Consider the following 27,730-nt stretch of genomic DNA (forward strand, 5'->3'; position numbering starts at 1 on the left):
GTTGGCTGCCCCCACTATTCAGACCCAGACCTAAGAAAGTGGCTATGGATGGATGGATGGATGATAGGACGACAATAATTTGGTATAACTTTGAGTACTTGAATGTCCAAATGTGCCTTTAAACCAAAGCGATAAAGTCAACGTGAGCCATAATCTCTTTTTAAAACCTGGTAGGAGCTCAGAGTTGTATAACTTTGAGCATGAGGTGCAAAATACAGTCAAGATCTACAAACTTTTAGTCAGCAGGAGAAAACATATCATTTTACAGTCAGAGGCATATCTGCCAAGTCTGCCCATGAGTTTGGAGATTACTACACACACCATCAGCCAGGACAGTGTGCTACCAACCCACCTCCCAGCAGCCAAGTTTTAATTAGTTCATACCACTTCTCATTTTAGTCTCTCACCAGGAGCCAAGTACACGAAGTACAAATGACACAAAGTTGTCCTCCAGACAGAAGGAGGGTGTAAATGTACAAGTCACAGTACTGTCATGACTTACTGGGCTGTCTTCAGCTTAACTAGCATCACATGTATGACAGGAAACAGGCCTAATTCAGTTATTTGTGAGGCATAAATCAAGCCTCCATGAAGAATAAATAATGTGACCTTAATACTGCTTTCAGTAGAATTTAATCTGATTCTTTTTAGCAGATTGTTTCATATATGCAGTCAGGTGAAGAGTAAAGTGTGTTATTAATGTTTCCATGGGAATTTAGAGGGTATGCAAAAGCCAGGTGCTGCTCATCAAAAGCAGTTTTAGACCAGTTTGCTAGTCTGGAGTATTCAGTTGTGTGTTAAGACAATGCCGCAGTCGTCCCAGGACTAGACACTTCAAATTCACCCCAAGTTACGCCGTGCAATATTCAGAGAAACTACAACTATGTTGATGTTACAGTGAACGATGGCTAACACGTCTGGAGTAGCAAGATTTACTGCTGTGGAAACACTGAATCCCAAAGTGATGATGGAGATGAGTGGGATTAACTTGTTTTTGCATCAAAATGATTCAAACATATAAATGAAATACATTAAATCACGTAAAATATCTGTTATTGATGATAAACACAAAGAGAAACATTAAAGAAACCATAAACATCCCTGTTTAAACCATAATGGGCTCATAGATAATCCCTCTTGGTCCCTAAAATAACTCAGTGAATACATGAATTCAATAATGTATAATTATGGCTCATTCTTTACAACAAATACTTTTGGTATTTGTAGTTTAAAAATCAGAAGAGTTTCCTCAGCACTGCTTCTTGTGCATGCATTTATGGTGCAGAGGCCTATATTATGTGGTGACTAGACTACCTTCATATTTTTAATATGCGAGTTCACCAGCTCACAGAAAATAAATCCACATGGAGTATATTGGACAGGAGGCGATATGAACCCTGCCAAATACTTAAGATTGATGGGAAACTATGAAGGAAAAGCTCCACCTAGTGGAGTGAAGTGTAACTTTTTTCCTTCTGCTTTTTATATTCCTGCAGCAAAAAGACTCACACATCCCATTCAGCTAAAAGGAAGAATATGTCAGGATTTTTCCCATATAGAAAACAGGTTTTGGGCATTTCCCCTTTAGGAGTTTCAGAAGAACTGTGGTAAAAGTATTTTAAGCATTTTAAAGTAAAAATTATTTTAGTTAAGGTAACACACATGTGGACTAATTGTCCCCCAAAGTCCTGTTTTGAGCCAGACCTTCACGTGAACTGACCGTGGAAAGCAGAGAACACAAGACATAAAAACAAAACAGGTTTTTAATCAATATTTTATTCTGAAAGGATCGATCTAAGGTTATAAGCAGTTTATAAAAGTTTATTTTCACATCATCTACTGCTGCTACAGTTTATGCACACAAGGCATAATGAAATCCATGCACATTTGCCAACATAATCCACAACTAACATTTCACACTTTACATTCCCTGTTCGAGCTCATCGTGTGTTTTTCTTTAGAGGTAAATACTACGTGATTATAATTTTACACATTCATGGATCCTGAACCACATTCTCCCTCTTGTGCACACTTCTAACGTGTCTGCCGAGAGACTCCATCCATTTGAAGGATTTGCCACAGCAGTTACACACAAAGCGTTTCCCCTCGGTGTGGATCGTCTGGTGTCTGTTCAGAGCGCTCGTCGTGATGAAGGTCTTGCTGCATATTTCACACCTGTACGGCCTCTCTCCCGTGTGAGTCCTGATGTGAGCTGCCAGGTGGGAGCAGTTACTGAAGCGTTTTTCACAGACGGAGCAGCTGTAGGGTTTGTCTTTGCCCTCCTCGTTGCCGTGGAGGTGGTGGTGATGGTGGTAATGGTGGAAATGTAAGGCTTGGTCCTGCAGACTGGCTTTCAGACTGGAAGGAGAGGAGATGAAGTCTTTGATGTCTGACTCGAGGGCTTCGAGCTGGTCAGCATCGTGACCCATCCAGAAGTCCCTGTGGCTCTTCTGCTGCTCCTCCTTTTTGACCTCTGAAGTCTCTGGATGCTCCTCATCCATCTGCCCCAGGCTGCTGCCTCCATCCTCCTCCTCTTCCTCGCACTGCTCAGGCTCGGCCTCAGGCTCAGAAGCATCCACTGCAGGGTCTGACTGAAGAGGAGGAGGAGGAGAAGGACGGTGGCGGTGATAGGTTTGCTGCAGCAGCTGGGCTGCAAGACATTTGTCTGATGGAGGCTCTGAGCAAAAGACAAAAGACGCCGGAGTTATTCATTTTTAACTCAATATACAGACATTATAAGGAAAAGCTGCACGGGTTTGGCTATAAAGCGGGTTTAATTCAAACCTACCTGCCTTGAGAAGCTTCAGCTCCAATCTGAGACGGCTGATTTCCAGATCTTTTGAACGACAGAGCTCCTCTTTGTATTCGGCTATTGTCTTTTCAACCGCTCCAAATATCTCCTCCGCGGCCACCATCAGCCTCTCGCTCAGAAAAGCTTTCAGTGAATGCATCCTGGACATTTAGACGGGAGGCTGCCAGCTCTCGGTGGCTCCTGAACACGTATTTGTGCGGGTCCGTGAACGTCACGCTTGGATTGTAAACACGGACATGAAACTAGTGAGGTGAGAAATGTGCAACACGAGAAAACAGCGCCACCTTCTGGCGTGGAGGACAAGAATAAACGTTACGCCTTGATGATAAAATAAAAAAATATTCTTTACTATGATTTCTGTTCTATTTAAATATTATAAACAGTGCTGTTAAAAAGAATTTTCCTCTTTTTTGAATATTTGTGACACTTACATTTTTTAATATCAATGCTAATAAAAAATATGTCCTTCTTCAGAACACCAGTGTGCTTGAACTTCAGCACAGAAAAGAAAGCCTGATATTCTGGTAGAGAGCAGAATTCACGGTTCCCTCAATTACAGCAAATCATCCAGGTCCCGAAGCAGCAAAGCAGCCCCACTAAAACCATCATGTTTGAGTGTCGGTGTGATGTTCTTTTTATGAAATGCTGTTTTAATTTTATGTCAGATGTAACAGCACTCAAACCCTCTACAAAGCTCAGCTTTTGTCTCATCAGTCCACAGAACAGTTTCCCAAAAGTCTTGGAGATCATCAAGATGTTTTTTTGGCAAATGTGTGATCTTTTTGGTTAGCGCTCTCCCATGTGCGCCATTTTTGCCCAGCCTCTTTCTTGTTGTTAAATCATGAACTCTGATCCTTTGACTGAGGCAAGTGAAGCCTGCAGTTCTTTAGATGTTCTGGGTTCTTTTGTGACCTCCTGGATGAGTCATTGATGTACTCTTGGAGTAATTTTGATAGATTGATCACTCCTGGGAAGCTTCACTGCTGTTCCAGGTTTTCTTAATTTGTAGATAAGTCTTATAAAAGGTTTTATAACCCTTTAGAGACTGACAGATATCAGTGAGTTTGTTTCTCAGCTGTTATATCAGGGTATGCCGTGTAGCTTTTTAGATTTATGTATTTTTAGCCTACTTCATTTTTTCAGACAAGTTCTATTTAAAATATTGTATATGATCCTGTATGGGGTTTTTTCTTGGCTGTTTATTCTTGTCTGCTGACAAAACACACACACACTCTCACATACATTCACTTCATCATCCCAGCTTCAAAGCCCTTCCTGTTCAGGCCTGGCCCCGATATTGCTCACAGCAGGATATCAGCTGTAAGCCTGTTCAGTTGATTTCTCCTGTTCATTCCAGCAACTTTTTCAACTCAGTTTTTGAAGTTTTCAGTTAGGAAATAACAATCATTGCCTCCATATAAGGACCCATATGTCAACAAACCCCTGAACTCATTGCCCCAACTCTGGGAAAAGCTTGTGAGGGAAGAAGTGTAAAGAGCTTGGGTACATACATGTCAACAAAACAGCAACCACAACAAAGAGAGGAGGCAGGAGGGAAAGGAGTCCCAGGATTAAAGGAGAAATTGTGGAAATTATAGTTATTATAAGGGCAGCATGGTGGCACAGTGGTTAGCACTGTTGCCTCACAGCAAGAATGTCCTGACTTCAATTGCACCATCAGGCCAGGGTCTTTCTGTGTGTTGTGCCCGTGTCTGTGTAGGTTCTCTGCAGGTACTCCAGCTTCCTCCCACAGTCCAAAGACATGCAGTTAGTGGGGTTTGGTTAACTGGATACACTAAATTGCCCATAGGTGTGAATAGTCTATGTGTTAGCCCTGCGACAGACTAGTGGCCTGTCCAGGGTGTACCCTGCCTCTCGCCCTAAGAAATCATCAATAAAAATCAGTGGCCTGGTTCCACTGGCAGCCATTCCTTTCGGTATGCTTGATGACCTATTTCTTTGCTTTATCCATACTTTTTTCTTCACATCGTTCTGCCAAAAGCTGGTTTCATCTATGCATTTTTCAGGCTTGTGCAGGCTCTTTTAAAGTCAAATCTGACCTTCTTGTTCTTGAGTGTAACAAGTGTTTTTCACCTTCTTGTAAACCTTTTGCATTTCCTTTCATGAGGGCATCTCTTGATTGTTGACAATCACACATCTACTTTGTCCAACCACTGGTAGGACCTGGATGTCAGCCACTTCCTCTATCTGCCGGTGGTACATACCGTGCAGGAGCTTACTTATCCTTCCATGATGGTTCCTCCTATTTATTGGGTTTCTGCTGCCTGAGGCATTCACTGAGCACATGGTCAGTTGGGGCTGTCTTCCTGATGTATTCATGGATGTTTTTTGTCTCATCCTGGACTGTGGTACTGACACTCCCCCAGCCGCCTTCCTTCTGCTTAGCATACAGCCTCAGAATGCTGGACTTGGGGTGAAACCCTCCATGCATGGTAAGGTGGTCTTCCTGGTCTCGATGTCAGTGGCTTCCATCTCCTCCTTTGGCCAACTTATTATCCCAGCAGGGTACCTGATCATGGGGAGGGCGTAGGTTTTGATAGCCCAGAACTTGTTCTTACTGAATAGGATAAGAGACCTATGATTGTGTTGAAAGCAATCACATGTTGATTGTACACCACCCTTTTATAATCAGAGACAGAAGTACTTTGTATGTATATATATATAAAAAAAAACACCCAGCACGCCCCTGCGGGCGGTTTATCCTTCAAGCTCGGGTCCTCTACCAGAGGCCTGGGAGCTTGAGGGTCCTGCGCAGTATCTTAGCTGTTCCCAGGACTGCGCTCTTCTGGACAGAGATCTCCGATGTTATTCCCGGGATCTGCTGGAGCCACTCGCCTAGCTTGGGAGTCACCGCACCTAGTGCTCCGATTACCACGGGGACCACCGTTACCTTCACCCTCCACATCCTCTCGAGCTCTTCTCTGAGCCCTTGGTATTTCTCCAGCTTCTCGTGTTCCTTCTTCCTGATATTGCTGTCATTCGGAACCGCTACATCGATCACTACGGCCGTCTTCTTCTGTTTGTCTACCACCACTATGTCCGGTTGGTTAGCCACCACCATTTTGTCCGTCTGTATCTGGAAGTCCCACAGGATCTTAGCTCGGTCATTCTCCACCACCCTTGGGGGCATCTCCCATTTTGACCTCGGGACTTCCAGGTTATACTCCGCACAGATGTTCCTGTACACTATGCCGGCCACTTGGTTATGGCGTTCCATGTATGCCTTGCCTGCTAGCATCTTGCACCCTGCTGTTATGTGCTGGATTGTCTCTGGGGCATCTTTACACAGCCTGCACCTGGGGTCTTGCCTGGTGTGATAGACCCCAGCCTCTATGGATCTTGTGCTCAGAGCTTGTTCTTGTGCTGCCATGATTAGTGCCTCTGTGCTGTCTTTCAGTCCAGCTTTGTCCAGCCACTGGTAGGATTTCTGGATATCAGCCACCTCCTCTATCTGCCGGTGGTACATACCGTGCAGGGGCCTGTCCTTCCATGATGGTTCCTCGTCTCCCTCCTCTTTCTTGGGTTTTTGCTGCCTGAGGTATTCACTGAGCACTCGGTCAGTTGGGGCCATCTTCCCAATGTATTCTTGGATGTTCGTTGTCTCATCCTGGACTGTGGTGCTGACACTCACCAGTCCCCGGCCCCCTTCCTTCCGCTTAGCGTACAGCCTCAGGGTGCTGGACTTGGGGTGAAACCCTCCATGCATGGTAAGGAGCTTTCTTGTCTTTATGTCAGTGGCTTCTATCTCCTCCTTTGGCCAGCCTATTACCCCAGCAGGGTACCTGATCACGGGCAGGGCGTACGTGTTGATGGCCCAGATCTTGTTCTTACCATTCAGCTGACTCCTCAGGACTTGCCTGACCCTCTGCAGGTACTTGGTGGTTGCAGCTTTTCTAGTGGCCTCTTCATGGTTCCCATTCGCCTGCGGGATCCCCAAGTACTTGTAACTGTCCTCTATGTCTGCAATGTTGCCTTCTGGTAGTTCAATCCCCTCAGTTCTGACTACCTTCCCTCTCTTTGTTACCATCCGACTACACTTCTCCAGTCCGAACGACATTCCAATGTCATTGCTGTATAGCCTGGTAGTGTGGATCAGTGAATCGATGTCTCGTTCACTCTTGGCATACAGCTTGATGTCATCCATGTACAGGAGGTGGCTGACAACTGCTCCGTTCCGTAGTCGGTATCCGTAGCCAGTCTTGTTAATGATCTCACTGAGGGGGTTCAGGCCTATGCAGAACAGCAGTGGGGACAGAGCATCTCCTTGGTAGATCCCGCACTTGATGGTGACTTGTGCTATGGGCTTGGAGTTGGCCTCTAGTGTTGTACGCCACATCCCCATTGAGTTCCTGATGAAGGCTCTTAGGGTCCCATTGATCTTGTACAATTCTAGGCATTCCAGTATCCAGCTGTGGGGCATTGAGTCATAGGCCTTCTTGTAATCAATCCAGGCAGTGCACAGGTTGGTCAGTCTGGTCTTGCAGTCTCGGCTGACTGTTCTGTCTACCAGTAGCTGGTGTTATGCGCCTCTGGTATTCTTGCCAATTCCTTTCTGTGTCCCGCTCATGTATTGACCCATGTGCCTGTTCATCTTAGCCGATATGATGCCTGACAGGAGCTTCCATGTAGTACTGAGGCAGGTTATTGGTCGGTAGTTGGAGGGGACCGGTCCCTTCTTGGGGATCAGGACCGTCCGGCCTTCAGTTAGCCATTCCGGGTGTCTCTCGTTAACTAGCAGCTGGTTCATTTGTGCTGCCAGACGCTCGTGGAGTGCAGTCAGCTTCTTCAGCCAGTAGGCGTGAACCATGTCGGGCCCTGGTGCTGTCCAACTCTTCATACTGGAGACCCTTTCTTGGATATCTGCCACTGTGATGGTTACTGGACCCTGTTCAGGGAGGTCGCTGTGGTCTGCCCTCAGATCCTCTAGCCACTGAGCATTGCCGTTATGGGTTGCATCCTTCTCCCATATGCTCTTCCAGTATTGCTCCGTCTCCAGCCTTGGTGCTGTTCTCTTATTGTTCCCTTGCCACTGAGAGTACACCTTTGCTGGTTCTGTGGAGAACAGCTGGTTTATTCTCCTGCCTTCTATCTCTCTGGTGTACCTCCTCAAGCGGCTGGCCAAAGCTGTGAGTCTTTGCTTGGCAGTTTCCAAGGCCTCAGGTATGGACAGCTTGCTGTATTTCTTAGGCACCTTATTTGTCGCACCTTTCTGCAACTCTGTTAGTTGGCTAACCTCCCTCCGTGCTACTTTGATCTTGCCCTCTAGCCTCCTTCTCCATGGAGGGTACTGCCCCTTGTGGCTGTTCAACTTGTAGCCAAGCATCTCACTGATCACTGCTGCCGTATTGTAGATCAGCTTGTTAGTGTCGGTAATCGTGGTTGTAGTGCTGCATTAACATCATCTAGCAGACCTTCAAGCTTGGCCATGATCCTATTTTTCAGGTCAGTTCCTCTCGCACTCAACGATCCTTCTCCTATCGCACTTGTGATATCGCCCCCCTGACCTGGCGTCCTGACTCCTCCTTGCCGTAGCATTTGTGTTGTACCTCGTCAATCTCTAGCTGTGAGAGCAGTCCCTTCTTTCGAATGTTGGAACACTGAGCTACTAATTGTTTCGCCGTCATTGTGGATGTTGGGTATCGAAGAATCCATAGGTCCCTCATCCTATTCATGTAGCCCCTTCCGCCGGGGTTACTTGCGTAGTAGCATTCCAACAACGCCCTGTTTTCGTCTCTTGCCCACCGATGCCTTCTTGTTCCAGTAGCCCACTTTTCGTCAGGGTGCCCTGGTTCCTCAACACCTGACGCGGACCTTGTTGATCCGGGCGACGTCCGAGCCGGCATGCCTTCATATTTATCTGTCTCGCTCATGTCTGCTTGCTTAGCATAGGGGGTCTAGCCTTAGGACCCTTACTGGATACAGACGCCCCAGGCAGGAATCGAACTTGCAATCCTCTGTTCCAAAGGTGTGTAGTCTAACCACTACGCTATCCAGCTGCTAGATATATCTATCTAGATATCTATCTATATATATATATATATAAATAAAATGTTCAGAAATTTATAGACCTAACTGACCATTTACAACAGGACTTCTGTATGTCTCAGGGGAGATCTGCCCTGGCCACATATGTATCGAGTCTTGCACAGAGTATAAGTGTTGAGTATTTTAGAGTAGCATAAAAACTGGGACCAAAAATGACCTCATGAAGGCCTCCTGAGAGCGATTAGTGGTTTTATTGAAGCCTTCTTACAGTAAACAAGTTGTCATGACTGAAGTGGTCCATGTGCTTTTGCTTTTATTAATTGTAAACAGTCTAAAAACAATAATTTCTCTACACAAACTTGTAACTGGCTTTAATTTCCCCGATTCATAAACCTTTCACTGCCATGTCTGTTTTAGCTCAGCGCTGGGATTAAAAATAGCACTGCACTTCTTCTCTGCATGGCATTGTGCTAACAGGACCTCACTCCTGTAACATGATACTCCCTCTCCATTTTGAGAATACCACTGGGATTACCACTGTGTATATGGACACACAGCAGCCTCAAGTGCATGTGATGAAAGAGACGAGGCACTGGAAGAGTCTCTAAACCATTTATTATGTTTCCTTACAGCTTTCCTACCCTTATTCCCATCAGCTGTGACACACAATGTGATGAACATAACTGACACTTTACTTTTGGCAGGACAACCAATGAGAGAATGGGTCACGCACAACTAGAGGGAGGTAAAAGCCACAGAAAAAAACAAAACAAAAACAAAAAAAACCCCCAATCATAATTACACAAGAGACGCCAGTAAAAAGACAGAATTGATCGACATGAGCTGTCACACAGTTTTACACAGAAAAAAAGTTCATGAACTTTTACTTAAAGTGTGGACTGCCCGTCCACCTCAAGGTGTAATCATCAGCCTTTACAGCTTGAGCACTGAGTTGCTTCTAGTTTGCACAGACTGTTCTCAGTGGACTTGACTGTTATCAGTGCAGTACAGTGTGTGTCAGCCTGTCCCTTTTCTTTGTGACAGAATACAACCCCCCGCCCCCCCAAAAAGAGGAAAATGAGGGAATGACATCATCACAAATGCTTTGAATGAAAAAAAAAAAAAAAAAAAAAAGGGGAAAAGGACTAAGTGCTGAGAACGAGGGATGAAGAACTGGACCGTCTGGAGTTGGACTCTAATCCAGTCGCATTGCAACTGCCCGCATTTTATGCCTTAGCGTTGATGATGTCGATGAACTCTGGCTTCAGGGAGGCTCCGCCTACGAGGAAACCATCAACATCCTTCTGGGAGGCAAGTTCTTTGCAGGTAGCACCGGTGACAGAACCTGAGGAGAAGAAATGACGCTTGAGAAGAGATCGATGTGGGACTCAAAGGAAAACAGCTACCCAGCACAGCACTGACCTCCGTAGATGATCCTCACAGAGTTGGCAACGGCCTCAGAGACGTTGGTCTTCAGCCACTGCCTCAGTTTCTCATGAACTTCCTGTGCCTGAGATATTACACAGGTGACATTGTGTTGCAGGCTGTAAGCACAGCAAGTTAAATATTCAGTGATTTCTAATATTTACCTGCTGTGGGGAGGCGGTTTTCCCAGTGCCAATGGCCCACACAGGCTCGTAGGCGAGCACGACCTTGCTCCAGTCCTTTACATTGTCTGTGAAAGAGACGTGTGATAAGATTTATATTTCACAAGAGTTCGGATATCCACCACACTCTTGCTTGCACAAGCATGTACAAGAATGTCTGTTACAACATTTGAACTCAGGTTGGCATAAAACCTGTGAGCTGCTTACCTGCGATGACCTTGGTCTGAGCAAAGACGACCTTCTCAGTGATGCCTCCCTCCCTCTCATCCAGCTTCTCGCCGATGCAGGCGATCACACCAAGGCCGTTCTCCAGAGCATGAGCAGTCTTCTGACCAATCAGCTAACAACAAAGGAGACAATGATGAATATTTAACGTTTTTTAAAAATCTAAATGACTGCCATTAAAAAGAAATAATAATAATAATAATAAAAAAAAAAAAAAAAAAATCTATCCGTGTTACCTCATCATTCTCTCCAAAGACGTGGCGCCTCTCGGAGTGTCCCAAGATCACCCAGTTCACACCGCAGTCCTTGATCATCGCAGGGCTGGAAGACGAGATTATCACACAGTGAACATAAATCAGAATTCCACAAATTCCATTGTAATGAACGTTTTCTCCCTCCCTGCCTGAGTGTGACACAGTTTGTATATACAAGAGATGGAAACAGCCACCTTGATGTCACATTCAGAAGACTCAACTTTAGCATTTTTGGCTGTAGCCATCTTGGACTTTGTGGTTCTGAAATCAGGGAGAGGCCACACGCTCCTATTGTAGTCACTTGTCAATTTCAAAGTAGGCCCGTCCTAAACTGCACCCTGTTTCATCATCCAATTCCATGTCAATGTGGCTATAATTTACAAAAGTGAGATAAGACTTAAAATTAGTGAACAAGACCAATAATTCATTAGGAAAATGTTTGAGGTCCCAAAGGAAGCATCACTTTCTCAGACTTCAGGAAGAGTCGCCCTCTGCTGCCCATTAGAAAAACTGCAATCTGTCTTGTTTGGCTTTACCAGTCTAGGCCCCACCCACTCCTTGTAAAGAAACATTGTGATTGGTAAAACTGCACTTATTCAACCAAAGTATAACCATCAAGTGCTTTTAGTCGGCATTTTGACTGTATAAGTATATACACATATGTATACACTCATACACATAAGCAGTTTATTTTTATATGTTTTGTTTATTTCTGACGTCATGTTTGGAACTACAGGAGCACACCGTTACAACAGTGTCTGTGCCTGGTGTCCTAGTGCTGAGAGGCTTGTGTCATCAGGCAGGACTCTTTGCTCTTAGCTATTTCTCTCGTAGGTTTCTCATAAAGAGAAGCCCCCATGTACTTGTTAACTATAAAACAACTGATAGGGGTAGGATGTAAAGTTAGTTTTGATGAATGGACAAATATTAGACTTAATGAAAATATTGTCTGACAGCAACCCTGTAGGAAGTGTGGATAAGAAACTTTGATGTTAATTTGTAGGAGGTAACTCTCAGAACATTATTCTAGATTGATTTGATTGTCCTCACCTTGACACGTGCTCTACTGTTAAATGAATCAACCCAGTTAAGAGTGAAAAAGAGGTGGGGGGGGGGGGTCACTTTGGCAACACTCTGGGATTCCCCTAAAATCACCCCTGGATTAATTTATTTATATAGCAACAAAGCACAGCAACAGTTGGCTTAAAGTGCTTTAAATTTTAAGGTAGGGACACTAGAACTCCTTGTAAGATTCCTAACTGTATTTTGAGAGTGTGAAATCAGGAATTAGGAAAAATAACCTGAATTAAATACCTGATCTCCCCAGTGAAGGCACCCTTGGGAACTTTGTAGCAGTTCTGAGCGGCCACACCGAACTTGGAGTCCAGTTTGGACCTGACAAAGTCCAAGTAGATCGATGGAGCGCCGCACACCACCTCTGTTAAAGGAGGAAAAAGAAAAACACTTAGGTTACAGTTAGTTAATCCAGTTACTCTTAAAACCCAATATTAGAATATTTATGACCACCTGACATCCATCAAGCAGAGTTTGAAACCTCCTTGTGGTACCTCAGAGAGGCAGTGGCTATTAATGGGCCTTTTGTGATGAGGAAAAGGCACAGAAAAAAGCAACAGTGGTAATTAGACTATCAAAGCATCCTCAGTGATTAGTTTGACGTGTTTTTATATATGCGCGTCTACAGTTCAGCTAATCTGAGCCATGCCAAACACAAGAACACATTTTTTTCCACACAGCACTACTGCAACTAAGAGGCTGAACTGAATCCATCTTTAAAAATCAATAATCTGAGAGCTTAATGGGCCAGTGAGCAAAATTCAAAGTGAATGACTGGGAACTAAAAAAATAAATAAAATAAAAACCACTGGTTCAATATGAGGTACAGTCTGCAGCAGTCAAGAAGAGTACAGTAAAGTTAAGACACTGACATTCACATTGTAACTATATCTTTGGGGTTATGGAGTCTATATTAAACACTGCCCGTTATTATTAGTTTGGCAAAGGTCAGTCAGGTCTCCCTGCAGTAAAGGTCTGAGTTCAGCCTCCAAAAGGTCACCTGCCATGGCTGCATTCAGCAGAGGTCAGAGACAACCCATGCACCCCAGTTCAAAGGGTCAAACAGAAGATCCAGAGTTTATCCAATATATCCAATATCCAACAGGTCGGTCTGAGGATGAAACAGGTGAACTCTGACTTTAGAGGCAAAAGCACGGGGGAAAAAAAACTCGTCTTCATTTTCACTTCAGCTCTAAAAATGGGGTGGATTCATTAAAGGGAGCAAGGTCCAAGGATAGTCTGAGCAGACTTCAGTCCTGACCACTCAGGCCTGTGAGTGCACACAGCATTGCAGTTGCATAACAAACACACAGGAGGAGATAAACGGGCCTGTGACAGCAGACACAGGCTGTCTTCAGAGTGTCATACACTTAAATAAGGGAAATATAAGCAGAGCTCAGTGTCTTAATGAAACAGCAGCTGCTGCCTCTGTCTGGTTCATCTGCAGGAAGCAGACAGCAACAGGGCAATGTCTTCTGCTGCATTCAGGGCAAGTTGGGAAAAAACTGACTACACACTCACACGAGTGAAGAGCTGAAATAAAATGAGTGCATCCGTTTTTTTTTTACTTTTGCGCTGTTTAAAGCTTAAGCTGCTGAATAACTCGGCTCAATATGCTGACGAAAGAGCAACCCCATTAACGACCAGCCTGACTTGAATGCACCCCGCACATCCACAGCAGAGGCAGATCTGCTCTGATGGTCTACGTGCCGCTGCAAACGCACACCCACCACGACATGAATGGAAAAAGCCATCCGAGCTTCCCTCGCCTGAGCTCCGGCACGTCTGCCAGCCGCTGGTCACGATTTAGCTCGGTTTAAAACGACCTCACGCTAATCCCGACTTTATTAAACACGGCCTGAAACAGACAGAACCTCCGGCGCCAACGCTGTCATTGATTTTTTTATATTTTGAATGAAACTGACATTTTGACCGCGGAGGATCATTCAGCTGTGATACGAATACACAGAGATAGGCTTAAAATAACTGAAAATATGGAGACAAGTGGCCAAAAATACTGAACCCCATTCAAGAAGGGTGATGGTGTCAGAAGAAGCCACATACCGACATTTGAGTCCACCTTGCCTCCGTTCATGGTCTGGATGAGCTCCCCGAGGCTTTTCTTGTCGCCGTTCATCTTCCAGTTTCCACCAACGAAGAATTTTCTGGTCATGTTTGCGATTTTGGGGGGACGTTAGCCAAAGAGTGAAACGGTACTGAAAGTCCACTGGGGGTCCTTCTAGTCTGGGGTAAGAGAGCGGACGTTAATGAGCAGCTCGGGGTATTTATTAGCGTGAAGGTCTAACCCCTCCTCCCCCTCAGCGCCATTGGTTCACGCTGGTACGCCCGTAAAACGCGTTTCTGCCTCATTTTGAGGAAGAGGAAGAGGAGAATGTCATGCTGCGTTCAAGTGCCGTGCGGGAAAAGTAGCTTTTCCCTGGATGAACCCGTTAGTGAGGACAACAGATATGAAGTGAAGCAATCGACAGCCTTGTGTTATTTTCACTCCTTCTAATTAAAGAAAAGATGTTATTTTTTCTTATTTATTTTTTCATGTTTTTCTGAGTTAGTTTCCAGAGTGTGTTCGTTTTTATTCCTTAAATAGTTTTAATGTTAGCTCTTCTTAAGTATATGTATTTAGGGCTGTGCAGGAATATCGGGAAACGATGCACCTTACCAATATGTAACACAACTACAGCTAACAAAAATATAAATAAACAGTTGCAAAAAAACATGTAGGGATTTTCTGTTTATCTACTCGTTTAAGATACTCGTTAACAACAGAGGAAGTTCATGGATGTAGTGAATGAGGACATGCACAAGGTTAGTGTGATGTAGGGTGGGTGGTCGAAATACGGTGAGATGAATGCAGATGGTACGCTTTAGCGACATCTAAAGGGAGCATCCGAAAGAGGCAGTTATTACATTTAAGTAGTCTTGTTTCGATCAAATTTCAGCATTGATATGAATAGTATTAGCCTTTATTTCACCTGAATCCTCTAAATGATCAGACCTACGGTACCTTATTTTTTCCAATCATAAGTATCTCGCTTCTGTTACTCAGTCATGACGGTCAACCATTTGATTGGCTGTGACGACACCAATCCCGCCCACCCACTCATTGACGGCTTGTTCAAAAAACGTTGTGATTGGTGAACACTCGGGCCAGTTTTAAAGTATTTGCATATCCGGCATGCACTGCGCTAAAAATGCCCTTTTTATACTTTTAAAGTATAACTTTCAAAGGGTTTCAGTTGATACATTGGCTGTACATGTATTTAAATATATTATAAATTAATATTTTTAAATATTTCCATTATTTCTGACATCGTATTTTGCACCTACAGAATCACACCGTAACAACAGTGTCTGTGCCTGGTGTTCTAGTACCGATAGGTCTCGATGTCGTATCAGGAATCTTTGCTCTTAGATATTTGTCTAGTAGGTTTCTCATAAAGAGAAGCCCTCACTCACGTGTGTAAAAGAAGCTCTGTAAGTCTATTCATGGCTAAGTAGAAGAACTCGTACCTCATCTAGAGCTTATTTTACTCTCATACTTCAATTTGTGTTATACTTAAAAGATACAGACGGGCTCAAGCAGCGTTGTCCAGCAAATAGTATTAATAAAATAACACACAAAAATATGCAACATAAGGTAAACATATGCGTTCTTCGGTAGCTCTGGTGGAATAAAATCTATATTGTGAGCCTCTTAGCTCTTGAACTCTTATATGACTTCTCTCGTAAAACTACGTGATTTTTAAGACTGTTTAATGTCACTGTTTAAAATCTCCTTTGTGTACGAGTGATCTGTGCCTGTGAGTAGTAACCACCCGCCTTTTGATTGGCCATAGTGACACAAGTCCCACCCACTTCGAGAAGACTTCGTGATTGGTGAAAGTCACTGGCGCTTTATACCACCATAACAACAGTGTCTGTGCCTGGCGTCCTAGTACCAATAGATTTCAACTCAATGACAGGAATCTTTGCTCTTTGATATTTGTCTAGCAGGTTTCTCATAAAGAGAGGCCCTCTTACGTGTTTAAAGAAAGCTAAATTGACATCTGATCTTTCATAAAAAGCAGCTTAAAGTTGTCTGTAGAGTTATTACTGAGTCCCATAACTAGTTTCTCTTTCACTTTAATTTCATTTCGGATTACACTTATTTACTTATTTACGCTCAAACAGCGTTGTCCAGCAAAAAATATCGATAAAATAACACGCTTCACTGAAAACTTAAAGTGAACATGCGTATTCTTCAGTAGCCCTGCAGGAATAAAATCTATAGCTAATGTGAGCCTAACTCTTATCTGACTGCTCTCGTAAAACTACGTGATCTGTTTAATGTCACTGTTTAATGTTGTAGGCCAGTGTTAAAGAGGCTTCAAAAACCAAAAAGAATTCCTCTGAAAATGATCAGGTCCAAGGTCCTGAAGCAACTATTCTAGTTACATTTTAGTGTGAGACTAAAATTACAGTAGTAATGAAATTACAACTCTTATAAAAGGTTATAAAAATGAGACAAGACACAGAAATAGTCTCTAAACCATTTTAAATTTATTTTGTTTCCTTACAGCTTTCCACTCCTGTCCCTTTTCTTTGGGACAAAATATAACCAAGTAAAAAAAATAAAATAAAAATAATAATAAAGGAGAAGAAGGGAATGACATCTTCACACAAATATTTTGAATGAAAAAGGGGAAGAGGACTAAGTGTTGAGAGCTGGGGATGAAGAACTGGACCATCTGAATGGACTCGAACTCTAAACCGCTCGCATTGGCCTTGGCGTTGATTATGCTGATAAACACTGGCTTCGGGGAGCCTTTGCCCACAATGAAACCATCAATGTCCTTCTGGCCAGCAAGTTGAAAATCACTTTTGTGTACAAGTGATCTGTGCCTGTCGTTTGATTGGCCATAGTGATACAAGTCCCACCCCCTGCGTGACTACTTCTTGATTGGTGGAAGTCAGTGGCGCTTTATACCACCATAACAACAGTGTCTGTGCCTGGTGTTGTAGTGATTACAATGGGTAGGTTGAGAACAGGATTCTTAGCTCTTAGAAAGTTGTCTAGAAGGTTTCTCATAAAGAGAAGCCCCCCCCCCCCCCCCCCCCCCCCCTTCTCTGTGTAAAGCAAAGCTGTTCCTGTATGTCCTCCCTCTTTACATCCGTGAAGCTTTAAAATCTTAATTAAACTTATATCAAGAAAATCGAATCAAGAAACAGGAAAACTGTTACACAATAATATGATTTTGTCACTGTGTCAGTTAGTGATGGCCAAATGAAGCTTTCCGAAGCACTGGAGCTTGTATTGAAAAACGGTTCATTACTCGAAGCTTTTCAACACAGTCCTCTCCGGTGACATCTGGTGGTGAAAATTTTGAAGAGCAGCTTGAATCTGCAAAATAAAACGGACTGCTCAATTATCAGTGCTCACTCAAGAGTGGAGTTCTCTCTGATATTGGGCCACCGTTCCGTTGCTTTGAACATGTAATTGGTTTTGTTTTCTCGATTGGGGGGGCTGAAAAAAATGTAATGCGTATTTGCGTAATACATTTTGATCAATAAACTTTCCCTATTTAAACATGCACTATGGTGTGGCCTTTCTTTGCTCATAACTCCTTGATGTTGGTAAATACAATAAGTGAGCAATATATATAATATACATATGAGAATGCACAGCACATTATGGAGTATGCCCCTGCTGTGAAGTCCTGCCTCCATCTACTTGTCGTTTAATCACTGGACAGCTGGACAGGTTCATACAAAATATTTGCCTCAGTCAGAAATATTACAATTCTGGTCATGTATCAGTATATATCCATAATTTCGTATCTATTAAAAGAAAGCTGACACATGTGAGACTTAATTAGAGATGTAAACAGAGAGTTATGAAACCTGCAGCTGCAGAAGCCAGCGAAAAAAAAAGAGGCAAACACAGCGCGGACCCGACGACACACCAAAATCTGATTCTGACGTGTCGGGTCCGCGCTCTGTGTTTACGTTTGTATGCAGAATCCGTAAACCTGCTCCCAGTTACTGTTTTAGCTGTATGGTGTTTGACGACATGTTGTGAGGTTTAACCTGAGATGCTGGCGTTTCAGGCATAATAACGTTAATTTACAAATCGACACGGGATTTTAATGAATCAATATCACTTTATTCAATTTAGCATGGATTGTAATCAGAAAAGCGATAATCAAAACCCACCCCTAATCAAGAACTTGCAAAGTAAAAACATGCTCTATGTCAGGTAGCCCTTTTGTTATTTACATTTAAAAAGAGGATTAGTGTTACTGTGCGCTGGCTGAGTCTGTTTCTTTTCTTAGAAATAGTTTCTCCTGCCCTGGAGAAAATCCACTTGCATGGAACAGAAGAGGCTGTGGAGTGCAGGAACCACACTGCAAGTTGGTAGATATGCAGGTATTCCTGGGTCCTGCAGACTATCACCTAAAAACAATAAACAAAATGATTTTCTAAACTGTGTAGCAATGTAATGTACGTATAGTGTCAAATACATTTTTGTAGTCTTCATTAGCTTTAATTCACATGGAAGTGTTCCTAAAGTCATATGCTGTAATGATATTTACATTATGAAAACATGATTTTGGACATTTCAAGTTTTTCACTTCGGCAGATAAAATGAATTGAGCAAAATCAACTCAAAATATTCCCACACGCCAGAACGTCCTCTCTTCCTCGCTGGCTCCATATCTGTCAGTGGAATGATAACCTCGTCGCTATCTGTCACCATCAACACACTCCACGAATCCCGTGGATGATTCACTTCCTTATATCCGTTTGAATCAGGTACCGAAGCAGTTACGTGCGTAATGAAGCTTCGGACGTCACTGGTCACGTTACTTTTGCCAAACGAAGCAAGCCTCGACACAGTGCTTCTGAACTAGTGTGTTGTTTTTTTTCGACACACGCTCCGGAGCGTCAGCTTCAAGCGGGCCATCACTAGTGTCAGTATAGTGTTGGCATCCTAACCTTTAACTGCCCCCTTCTTCTTCTTCTTCTTCTTCTTGGTTTATGTGCACCACCACCACCACTTACTGCACTGGAGTGCCATATGGCCATATGTTTGGAACACCGTGTCTCCAAGAAGACCTTCCAAAGTAAAAGCAATCTTCAGTTCCTTAATAATTCCCTTTCCTACCGATGAATCCACATTTACTTATAAAAAGTGTTATTTTATTAATATTTTTGTTAACCAACACGGTTTGAGCGAGGTCTGTATTCCAAAGTGCAACAAGCCTGACACTGTAGCAATACATTTTGCATATTCAGGTTCACTGCAGTGCATGCATACCATATTTTTGCAACTATAAGGCGCACATAAAAGCCTTAGATTTTCTTTAAAAAGTGCGGCGCGCCCTATAGTGCAGTGCGCCCTGTGTGTTGTAAGGAGGACGTAGTAGAGAACACCATGAGAACGCTAAAGGGTGAAGTGTGGGCGTTGATCGTATATACCGGACAATCGCACATACCTGTATAAAAGGACAGGTATGTGCGATTATGTGGAACATCGTTGTTTTAACAACCCTGAAAATGGCAAAGAGACACGCTTATGAAGTACAGTTTAAACTGAAGGCCATCAGCTACGCGGAGGAACATGGAAATCGAGCAGCCGCGAGAGAATTTAAGATTAATGAATCGATGGTTCGCAAGTGGAGGAAGCTGGAAAACAAGCTCCGACAGGTCAAGAAAACGCAGCTGAGTTTCCGCGGACACAAGGCGAGGTGGCCCGAGTTGGAGGAAAGACTCGAGCGGTGGATCATCGAGCAAAGAACGAGCGGGAGAAGCGTTTCGACGGTCACCATTCGACTAAAAGCAGTTTCGCTAGCAGAAGAAATGAAAATTGAACATTTCCGAGGAGGTCCGTCTTGGTGCTTTCGTTTTATGAAACGGTGCCATTTTTCCATCCGGACCAGGACTACGGTAGCGCAGCAACTTCCGGCGGATTATACCGGTAATGAAAAGCTGGCCATCTTCCGCTCCTACTGCAGCAAACACATCGCCGACAAAAACATCCAGCCCAGCCACATCACAAACATGGACGAGGTCCCGCTCACTTTTGACATCCCGGTGAGTCACACTGTGGAGAAGAAGGGGACCAGCACGGTAGCGATACGCACAACGGGGTATGAAAAGTCTTCTTTTACTGTTGTGCTTGGCTGCCATGCTAATGGACAGAAACTGCCGCCTATGGTGATTTTTAAGAGAAAGACTTTGCCTAAAGAGAAGTTTCCAGCAGGAATCATCATTAAGGCAAATGAAAAGGGCTGGATGGATGAGGAAATGATGAAAGACTGGCTGAGGGAGGTGTATGTAAGGAGACCAGGTGGTTTTTTCCACGCATCACCATCACTGTTGATCTGTGACTCTATGCGTGCCCATCTCACAGCCAATGTGAAAAAGCTAGTGAAACAAATGAACTGTGAGCTTGCTGTCATTCCGGGAGGCCTGACAAAGGAACTCCAGCCGCTGGACATCGGTGTGAACCGCCCGTTCAAAGTAAGGCTGCGAGCGGCGTGGGAGCGATGGATGACCGATGGAGACCACAGTTTCACCAAGAGTGGAAGGCAGCGCCGGGCGAGTTACGCCACAATTTGCCAATGGATTGTAGATGCTTGGGCTAACATGTCTGCTGGCACTGTTGTTCGAGCTTTCGCAAAAGCCGGCATCATTTCCGAGGAGCCGCACGGCACGGAAAGTGACTCTGACAGTGAAGAAAGTGAACCTGGCATGTTTGATGGAGATTTAGCGCAGCTGTTCAATTCAGACACAGAGGATGAGGACTTCGATGGGTTTGATTGATGACAATTACCGGTAATAAAAATGTGAGTACCAAACTCAGTTTTGCTCCCGCTTTATTTTTAAACACGCATACTTGTATGCGCCCTATAATCAGGTGCGCCTTATGTGTGTGTGTTAAATACAGTAATGGCACACATAACTGAGACTGCGCCTTTTAGTACGGTGAGTCTTATGGTCGTGAAAATACGGTAGTCTGATTTCCTGTTCACCGATAAACTGCACTCATTTCCTTCCACACCTACATGTTTTGTACACTGTAAAATCTTTGCAAACTGTGCTATAGTTCCCATTTAACATCTAATCTGCATGTTTACCTTATCTAACACTCATGAGTGCTGATAAACTATGATTAGCCTTATTCCTTTTGTTGCATTTCACATGTACAAGTCATTGGATTATATGATAAACACCTAAGGAGAGAGAGAGAGAGAGAGATAGATAGATAGATATATATGAGGTACAATTGATAATACTGTATATTATGCAACCCTAGATGTTTCACATTTATATTTGAAACCCACCCAAAGCTCATAAAATGAGTCGCTCATTATTAGCTGTGCTCTCAGGACTCCCCCAAGAAATATAGATAGATAGATAGATAGATAGATAGATATCTCTGTAGTGTTTATTGACAATGTGACTGCTGATAAAATTAGCAGTAACACTGGTTCCTTCCTTGACTTAGCTGCTGTTTTTATATCTGAGCTTCAACTTCAAAAATAAAAAAAAAAGCATTCCTCTGAAAATGGTCAGGTACAAGGCAACTAGTCTGAACCAGTCTGAGACTAAAATGAATACTGTTATGAAAGGATTTAAAAATGAGACAAGACACTGAAATAGTATTTAAATCATTTATATTTATTATGTTTCCTTACAGCTTTCCACCCCTATCCCATGTCTTTGTGACAAAATATATAATCAAATAAAAAATGTTTTTAAATAATAAAGGAAAAGGAGGGAATGTCATCATCACAAATACTTTAAATGAAAAAGGGAAAGAGGACTAAGTGCTGAGAGAGAGGGATGCAGAACTGAACCGTCTGAATGGAGTTGGACTCTAATCCAATCACACTGCAGTTGTCCACATTTTATGCCTTAGCGTTGATGATGTCAATGAACTCTGGCTTCAGGGAGCCTTTGCCCACAATGAAACCATCAATGTCCTTCTGGGCGGCAAGTTCTCTGCAGGTATCACCTCTCACTGAACCTGAGAAGAAGAAGCGATGTGTGAGAAGAGATCAACGTGGGACTCAAAGCAAAACAGCTACCCAGCACAGCACTGACCTCCGTAGATGATCCTTACAGAGTTGGCTACCGCCTCAGACACGTTGTTCTTCAGCCACTCCCTCACTTTGGCATGAATCTGCTGCACCTGATATATCACACAGGAGACATTATGTTAGAAACGGTAAACACTATGTTAAATATTCAGTGATTTGTAATATTTACGTGTTGAGGAGAGGCAGCGTTCCCAGTGCCAATGGCCCACCCAGCCTCATAGGCCAGCACGACCTTGTTCCAGTCCTTTACGTTGTCTGTTAAAGAGACATGCGATCTTTATATTATTGTAGGGTCTTGACATTACAGTATAAAGTGCCTTTAGGCAACCGTTGTTGTGATTTGGTGGCAATAAAAATACATTTTATTTTGAATTTTATTGTGAACCAAATTGATAAAACTTGCCTATAACAATTCAACATTCCAGCTCTCATGTGCACATAAAAACCCAGTGACAGTGTGAGGAGCTGCATACCTGCGATGGCTTTCATCTGAGCAAAGATGACCTGATCTGTGATGCCTTTCTCCTTCTCTTCCCGCGTCTCTCCGATGCAGACGATCACACCGAGATCGTTCTCCTGAGCGTGAGCTACCTTCTGGCCAATGAACTAACAGCACAGGAGGCAATGAAACATGTTTTGTGTGTTTTACTTGTTTTGAGGAATTCAGTTCTTTACATTTGCAGGTGAAAAACTAAATGAACAGGATAAATTTATCTGTAGTTACCTCATTACTCTCTCCAAAGATGTGGCGCCTTTTAGAGTGTCCCAGGACCACCCAGTCCATACCACAGTCCTTGATCATTGCAGGGCTGGAAGACCAGAAGCATTCCCATGAAGATAAACTGATTATTTTCTTTTTTTCATTGATAAACAGTATTATGACCCAGTCATTAGTTGTATTTGACTGTGATGGATGGTTGTCCTAACTGTGTGAGGATAGTGATTTTCACAAGGTTGAGTTTCAAGGATAAGAGATTGAGCAAAACATGATAAAGTCCCACTTGGAAGTGGATTTGAACATGTTAGCCGTCACCATCGTGGTCATATATAAATGCATACAGTGTTGAATTGTGAGTCACAAGGTATTTAAGTCCTCACCCATACCTTGGTTGGCTGTAGGTAGAGCAGGTCATCTACTAATTGAAAGGTTGGTGTTTCAATCTGCTAATACCCCTGATATTAAGCCCAAGTTTCTCTCTGATGAATCAGAATGTGTGTGAATGTTCGATAGAAAGCACTCACATAGAAAAAGTGCTGCATGAGTGGGTGAATAAAGTGCTTTTAGTGCTCAGGTAGCGTAGAAGAGCACTATATAAGAACCAGTTTATTTACCGTTATTATATTTGTGTAAATGGAGCTAAAATGTATAAAAGGAAACATCATGCTGTGATGCTCTGCTTTTCCTAAGATCCAGAATTTGGATACAGACTTTTAGCACCCATAGCTAGCACCATGATACCAAATAACTCTTAAGCAGAATAAAGTGCACTGTGTACCTGATCTCTCCAGTGAAGCCACCACTGGGAACTATGTAGCAGTTCTGAGCAGCCACGCTGAACTTGGGATCCAGTTTGGACCTTGTTAGTTCCAGATAGATGGCTGGAGCAGCACACACCACCTCTATTTAAAGAGAGAGAGAGAGAAAACACAATACTTGGGTTACAGATATGTAGTCCATTTATTTATCAGGGCACAAACACAGTAAATATTAAAACTAAATATTACAATATGTACGACCGTGAACTAGCTGGAGTTTGACACTTCCTTTTGGTTCTTCAGAGAAACAGTGGTCATTAGTAATGTGGTTGTGATGGCTCAACATAAAGCTGCATCTCTTGACATCTGATTAGGAAAAGGCAGCCGAAGAAAAACGAAACTAAACTACGTCACTCTTGACGTTGGTCTGCAATAACTGTTTGTGTGCAGTTCGTCCCACAGTGTTGCTAAACGACCAGCTGCTGTATTTCACAGGGAGAGAAAAGAGAGAGAGCTAACTTCACTCAGAGATGGAGAAAGATTTAGGAAGACGGATGAATAGGAGAGGAAGAAGGTAAGGATTGTTCAGTTGCACTTGATAAAGTGCAGAATTAAAGCTTTCATGCGATGTCGTAATTTTAATCACATAGTTGATATTCCTGCAAAACAAACTAAGCTATGCTCACTCTGTTATTCAAATGTTGCGTGAAAATGCTGGGTAGTTTGTATGCTTACATCTTGTTGAATTCAGTTGTGTAAATCCACAAAGACCTGTAGGTCAGCTGATCACTGCGTGCATACTAAGAAAATCTACTGAATCTACTTGAGTACATTTCAGAGCCTGTACCTTTTCACTTTTACTTGACTAAAAAAGTTGCTTCTGTACTTCAACTTTTATTGGAGTATTTTTTAACATGGGTATACTGCTTCAGTTAAATCATTTAAGTCTTTAAATACTGACCAGTCAGTATATACCATGCATCCCTGTGACATGGAAGTGCCTTCTCCATACCAGACCTTGACTTCTCTTCTTATCAGTTTCCCTCCATTAGTACACAGTGAAGAGGGACTGAAGCCTGTGCATTTGCTTTGGGATGTATTGTTGTTTTTTAATGGCTTATAACATTGGAATATAATGAAAGTGCTTTTATAAGTAAAGTGGGAATTGTTATGTTAAGCATTTGACCTATAGACCCATTTGTGTTGACCTGTGTATACAGGTTAAGTTTTATTTTGGCAGTGAAACATGTTTTTATGTCATATATGTCAAGTAATTGCTTCTTACTGCAACACTGGCATAATAGCCATTATTTCTGACCCTATGGTTGACCTTGATCATAAACCTGTCAACAAGGGCATGAATAATGAATATGGATGATAATGTCTGGGAAGATTTTTTTCACGCGCTACTGTCATATCTTAGATTTCATTCAAGTCAGTTAATAGTCAAATTTAAGTGAGTTTGTGAGTGTGAGAAGTTTCAGTAAAGGCTGTGATACAGGGATCCCATTTGCATTTCATTGGAGCAACTAAACACTGACGATGATCACAGACAGGTTTCAATCTCACATAGAAAAAAATCAGATATGTTATTTTAGATGTTACGTGATAACACCATAACAAAACTGTCAGCGGCTGGTTTCATACTGGATCAGGAGTCTTTGCTTTTAGATGTTTGTTTAGAAGTTTGCTGTTCCATCATTATCATTATAAATTGTTATTAGTTTCCACCTTTGATGTGGTATTATTGAAAAAGTTCATTTCTGGTCTTCGGCTTTTCACACGACAATATTAAAAGTGAGTGCTTTTCCTTTTCTGCTTTTACACAAACACTTTTTCATTTAAAGCAAAGCTTTTAAATTCAGGCTACACAAAATGTCTCGTGTAGATGACTTAGTGACATCGAACCACAGAACTGGTTTTAATAAACAGGGATTTTTTCTTATTTTTAGCACATAAACACAACTTGTTATAGGTATGTAGCAGCTAAAGTATGTATTTCTGGTTATTGTTTTGACTCACATTTGTCACTATGGGCAACTTCAACAAACAGTAATTGCTTCACCTTAATTACCTGGTCACGCCTCAGGTGGCATGGAAAGAGAGAGGATGAGTAGTCCTCAGATATTTTCTGTTGATCCTATTCTCATCACTCATGCATCACTGACTGATTGGAATGAAATGTTTGGTTTCTTTCCTGTTTGTTTGAATAAAATCATCATCCATCTAAGGAAGAATCCACTTTGTTGAATGAGTCACAGTAAAAAGCCCAACTTAGCCTCTCAGCGGCTTTTCTTAAAGGAAGTTTTCCTACAAGATGCTGCAGAAAACTGTGTGTACAGATTGAAAACTTCCGAATATACACTCACTGGGAAGAGCTGGCCACAATTGTGCAAGGTGAAACAGCTGACAATGGATTGATGAAATATCGACCATTACATGTTTGTGGAGGTGTGTTGTGCCATTGACTCAAGTTGCAGCTAATGATATTTCACAAGAATGCATAGTGCGAAACGCCCATGGACTAACGCTTAAATCATTTCCACGTAAAGCCTTGTAGCCTTTGATATCAATTGTTTCAAATATCTGATAAATAACCATAAGTAGTTTATCTTTGTTTCCTTGTATTGTGTTAATGATAAGATAGTACACACTTTTCTTTGAAAAAATAACCCAGTTTTAAAAGGTGAGTATATTTATAGCACAAAAACTTTTAGTGAACTCTGAAGAGCAAAACGAATGAATCAGTTGTTGGTTTCAATAACTGATTCATTCATTGTTGTTTAAAAACTTGTGGTCTGCTCATGAAAGAGCAACACCTTAACAACCAGCCTGACTTCAGTGTACTTTGCGTTTCCTCAGCAGACAGCTGCTGGCTGGACTGATGAAAAATTCTCCAGAGCTTTCCTCATCTTTCCTCACATTTTTAATGAGGTTTAAAATGACCTGAACTTTTGCAGATGCTCCTGGCATTAAATGTGTCTGTGATTTTTTTCCCCGTTGAACTAAAGAGTAATTTTGACCATGGAGTTGTGACATGAATACAAGGAGAAAAGCTTAAATTAACTGAAAATAGTGCAACAAGTGTCTAAATGGTGAACCTTCAAATGGAGAAATAATATCAGAAGACAAATACGTTTTCTGTGATTTTCATTTAAAAATGAAATAAAGGGTTGAATGGAAAAAAAAAAAGAAAAAAAAGAAAAAAAAAGAAGACACATACCAACATTGGGGTCCAGCTTTGCAGTGTTCAGGGTCTGGATGAGCTCCCCGATGCTTTTCTTGCTGCCGTTCATCTTCCAGTTTCCACAAACAAAGAATTTTCTGGTCATGTTTGCAGGTCTTTGTGGATTTTTTTCTGAGGATTAAAACACTACAAAGCCAACAGGGGTCCTTCTCTTCTAGGGTAAGAGAGCAGCTCGGGGTATTTATTAATGCGAGAGATTTAACCCCTCCTCTTTCTCAGTGCCATTGGTTCATCCTGGCATGCCCATAAATGTAGTTGTACCTTATTTAGAGGAAGAGATGAGTTGTGTTATGATGTGCTCATGTGTCGTGTGGTAAATGGTCTTTTATAGCAAATGAGAGAGCATTTTCCATTTATTTTCACTTTTATTTCTAATAAATTCAGAGTTTCATTGTGAGACGGCATACGAATGGGTACCATGAGAGGAAGTGTGGCACTCTTTGAGGAAGTCAGGAGAGGTGAGGCAAGAGTGACAGATGACTTCAAGGTGAGGGTGGGCTTACATCACTGACCTTGCTCTGAGCCCCTTCTTGTTCGCACTGTTAATGGGTTGGTTGACACATGAGGTCAGGCAGGAGTCTCTGTGGACTGGCACATGTTCAATAATTGGTCAACAACCGTCTGAAGGGACAACTCCCTCTAGGTCTTGATGCATGCTGAATCATCCAGGTAAGGAAATCCCAAAGAGCTGATTCTGTTCACCTGGATTTAGTGTTTTCATAACATAACATAACATTTGCATAACGACTAAAACCAACATGACTAATATTGGGCCGAGAGGTCATGGTTAGTCAACCTCGCTGAAAACACTACGTTTAGATGAACAGAATAAACTTTTTGGGAACTTGAGTTTAAATACCTGGGAATCTCCAGCATTTGGTTTTAGAATTGAAGAAGCTTCTCGAATGCTAGGTGAAACATCTTCA

General features: G+C 42.5%; 3 protein-coding genes and 4 non-coding genes across 7 annotated transcripts; 4 read left to right on the forward strand and 3 right to left on the reverse strand.

Annotated features, from left to right (window-relative positions):
• Positions 1 to 1,758: 1,758 nt before the first annotated feature.
• Positions 1,759 to 3,066, reverse strand: LOC146698830 (uncharacterized). The gene is made up of 2 exons (XM_085472701.1): positions 2,789 to 3,066; positions 1,759 to 2,677 (listed from the first exon to the last, which is right to left on the reverse strand). The coding sequence occupies exons 1-2, from the start codon at positions 2,958 to 2,960 to the stop codon at positions 1,995 to 1,997; spliced, it is 855 nt and encodes a 284-aa protein (XP_085328827.1). The 5' UTR covers positions 2,961 to 3,066; the 3' UTR covers positions 1,759 to 1,994.
• Positions 3,067 to 9,416: 6,350 nt separating this feature from the next.
• Positions 9,417 to 14,247, reverse strand: LOC146698831 (triosephosphate isomerase B). The gene is made up of 7 exons (XM_085471657.1): positions 14,043 to 14,247; positions 12,219 to 12,342; positions 10,887 to 10,971; positions 10,633 to 10,765; positions 10,408 to 10,493; positions 10,241 to 10,328; positions 9,417 to 10,163 (listed from the first exon to the last, which is right to left on the reverse strand). The coding sequence occupies exons 1-7, from the start codon at positions 14,149 to 14,151 to the stop codon at positions 10,045 to 10,047; spliced, it is 744 nt and encodes a 247-aa protein (XP_085327783.1). The 5' UTR covers positions 14,152 to 14,247; the 3' UTR covers positions 9,417 to 10,044.
• Positions 11,706 to 11,761, forward strand: LOC146698832 (U7 small nuclear RNA). The gene has a single exon (XR_014923064.1). It is a non-coding gene; the product is annotated as a U7 small nuclear RNA (small nuclear RNA).
• Positions 14,248 to 15,390: 1,143 nt separating the features above from the next.
• On the forward strand, positions 15,391 to 15,446 carry LOC146698833 (U7 small nuclear RNA). Its single transcript, XR_014923061.1, has one exon. It is a non-coding gene; the product is annotated as a U7 small nuclear RNA (small nuclear RNA).
• Positions 15,447 to 15,956: 510 nt separating this feature from the next.
• Positions 15,957 to 16,012, forward strand: LOC146698834 (U7 small nuclear RNA). The gene has a single exon (XR_014923062.1). It is a non-coding gene; the product is annotated as a U7 small nuclear RNA (small nuclear RNA).
• A 1,010-nt stretch (positions 16,013 to 17,022) lies between these two features.
• LOC146698835 (U7 small nuclear RNA) lies at positions 17,023 to 17,078 on the forward strand. Its single transcript, XR_014923063.1, has one exon. It is a non-coding gene; the product is annotated as a U7 small nuclear RNA (small nuclear RNA).
• A 4,570-nt stretch (positions 17,079 to 21,648) lies between these two features.
• On the reverse strand, positions 21,649 to 26,969 carry LOC146698836 (triosephosphate isomerase B-like). Its single transcript, XM_085472702.1, has 7 exons — positions 26,781 to 26,969; positions 23,578 to 23,701; positions 22,806 to 22,890; positions 22,555 to 22,687; positions 22,251 to 22,336; positions 22,086 to 22,173; positions 21,649 to 22,008 (listed from the first exon to the last, which is right to left on the reverse strand). Exons 1-7 carry the CDS (start codon positions 26,887 to 26,889, stop codon positions 21,890 to 21,892), a joined length of 744 nt encoding a protein of 247 aa, XP_085328828.1. The 5' UTR covers positions 26,890 to 26,969; the 3' UTR covers positions 21,649 to 21,889.
• Positions 26,970 to 27,730: the final 761 nt, after the last annotated feature.

Source organism: Copadichromis virginalis, linkage group LG11 (genome assembly GCF_057382275.1).
Source record: "Copadichromis virginalis isolate Kocher_CV1m ecotype Utaka linkage group LG11, C_Virginalis_male_GT1.1, whole genome shotgun sequence".
In the NCBI taxonomy this organism is placed as follows: Eukaryota; Metazoa; Chordata; class Actinopteri; order Cichliformes; family Cichlidae; genus Copadichromis; species Copadichromis virginalis.